Source organism: Halyomorpha halys, unplaced genomic scaffold (assembly GCF_000696795.3).
Source record: "Halyomorpha halys isolate HHAL.00 unplaced genomic scaffold, Hhal_1.1 Scaffold253.1, whole genome shotgun sequence".
NCBI classification, from domain to species: Eukaryota; Metazoa; Arthropoda; class Insecta; order Hemiptera; family Pentatomidae; genus Halyomorpha; species Halyomorpha halys.
Window position 1 is genome coordinate 250,442 of NW_027111492.1, and position 652 is coordinate 251,093.

At 33.4% G+C, this 652-nt stretch overlaps 1 protein-coding gene across 2 annotated transcripts in view; it reads right to left on the bottom strand.

Annotated features, from left to right (window-relative positions):
• Positions 1-329: 329 nt before the first annotated feature.
• LOC106680310 (ribosomal protein L15) overlaps positions 330-652 on the bottom strand; it is a gene marked incomplete at its 3' end in the record, with an annotated part of 3,288 nt that continues 2,965 nt past the window's right edge. For both annotated transcript variants that reach the window (XM_067049523.1, XM_067049524.1), the window contains 1 exon segment: positions 330-466. In XM_067049523.1, the coding sequence (XP_066905624.1) occupies positions 330-466 (137 nt within the window).

Below are 652 nucleotides of genomic sequence, written 5' to 3' on the forward strand. Positions count from 1 at the left end.
CTCCAACAAACAGATGTTATAAACAGAATACTATTATACTAGAAGCTATTACCATATTATTAGCCAAGTCAAAGAAAAATTAGAATAACAAAACAGTTAACATAGAAATAGCAAGTCAATATTTCAAGTTTTTTACTCTTGAATATACTAAATAACAATTAATGAGGTGTTTATTATTAACCACAGATTAATTAATTGAAGGTCGTAGATATGGAAAGTAATGATGATCAAAAATAAGTTTAATTCATTTGTGTTTATCATTACTAACCTCACCTCTAACAATCTTCTCCTTTCAAGTAACATTAAATTCTGAGAACATTCAACTATACCTCAGCCATAGCATGCAGACTTCTTGTCGGTTTGAGCTGGTTGACTCCATGGCTCTTGGGCTTGCCGTAAGTGGCACCCTTTGGAACGGGACGTTTCCTGCCTCCACGCTTGATACGGATCCTGAAGATGCAGAAACCTGGTAACAAGCACATTCACACATTGAGGCTGAGATCAAGTTGTGGATTATGAACCTATACCATAATTGTAAAATAGGTAACAATAACAAATGCAACCAAAACTCTTTTCGACAATTGAAAATAATGGATCAACTTTGTTAATTATTTTGTACTGCATACTGATCACTCTTGCAATGAAAAAAAAA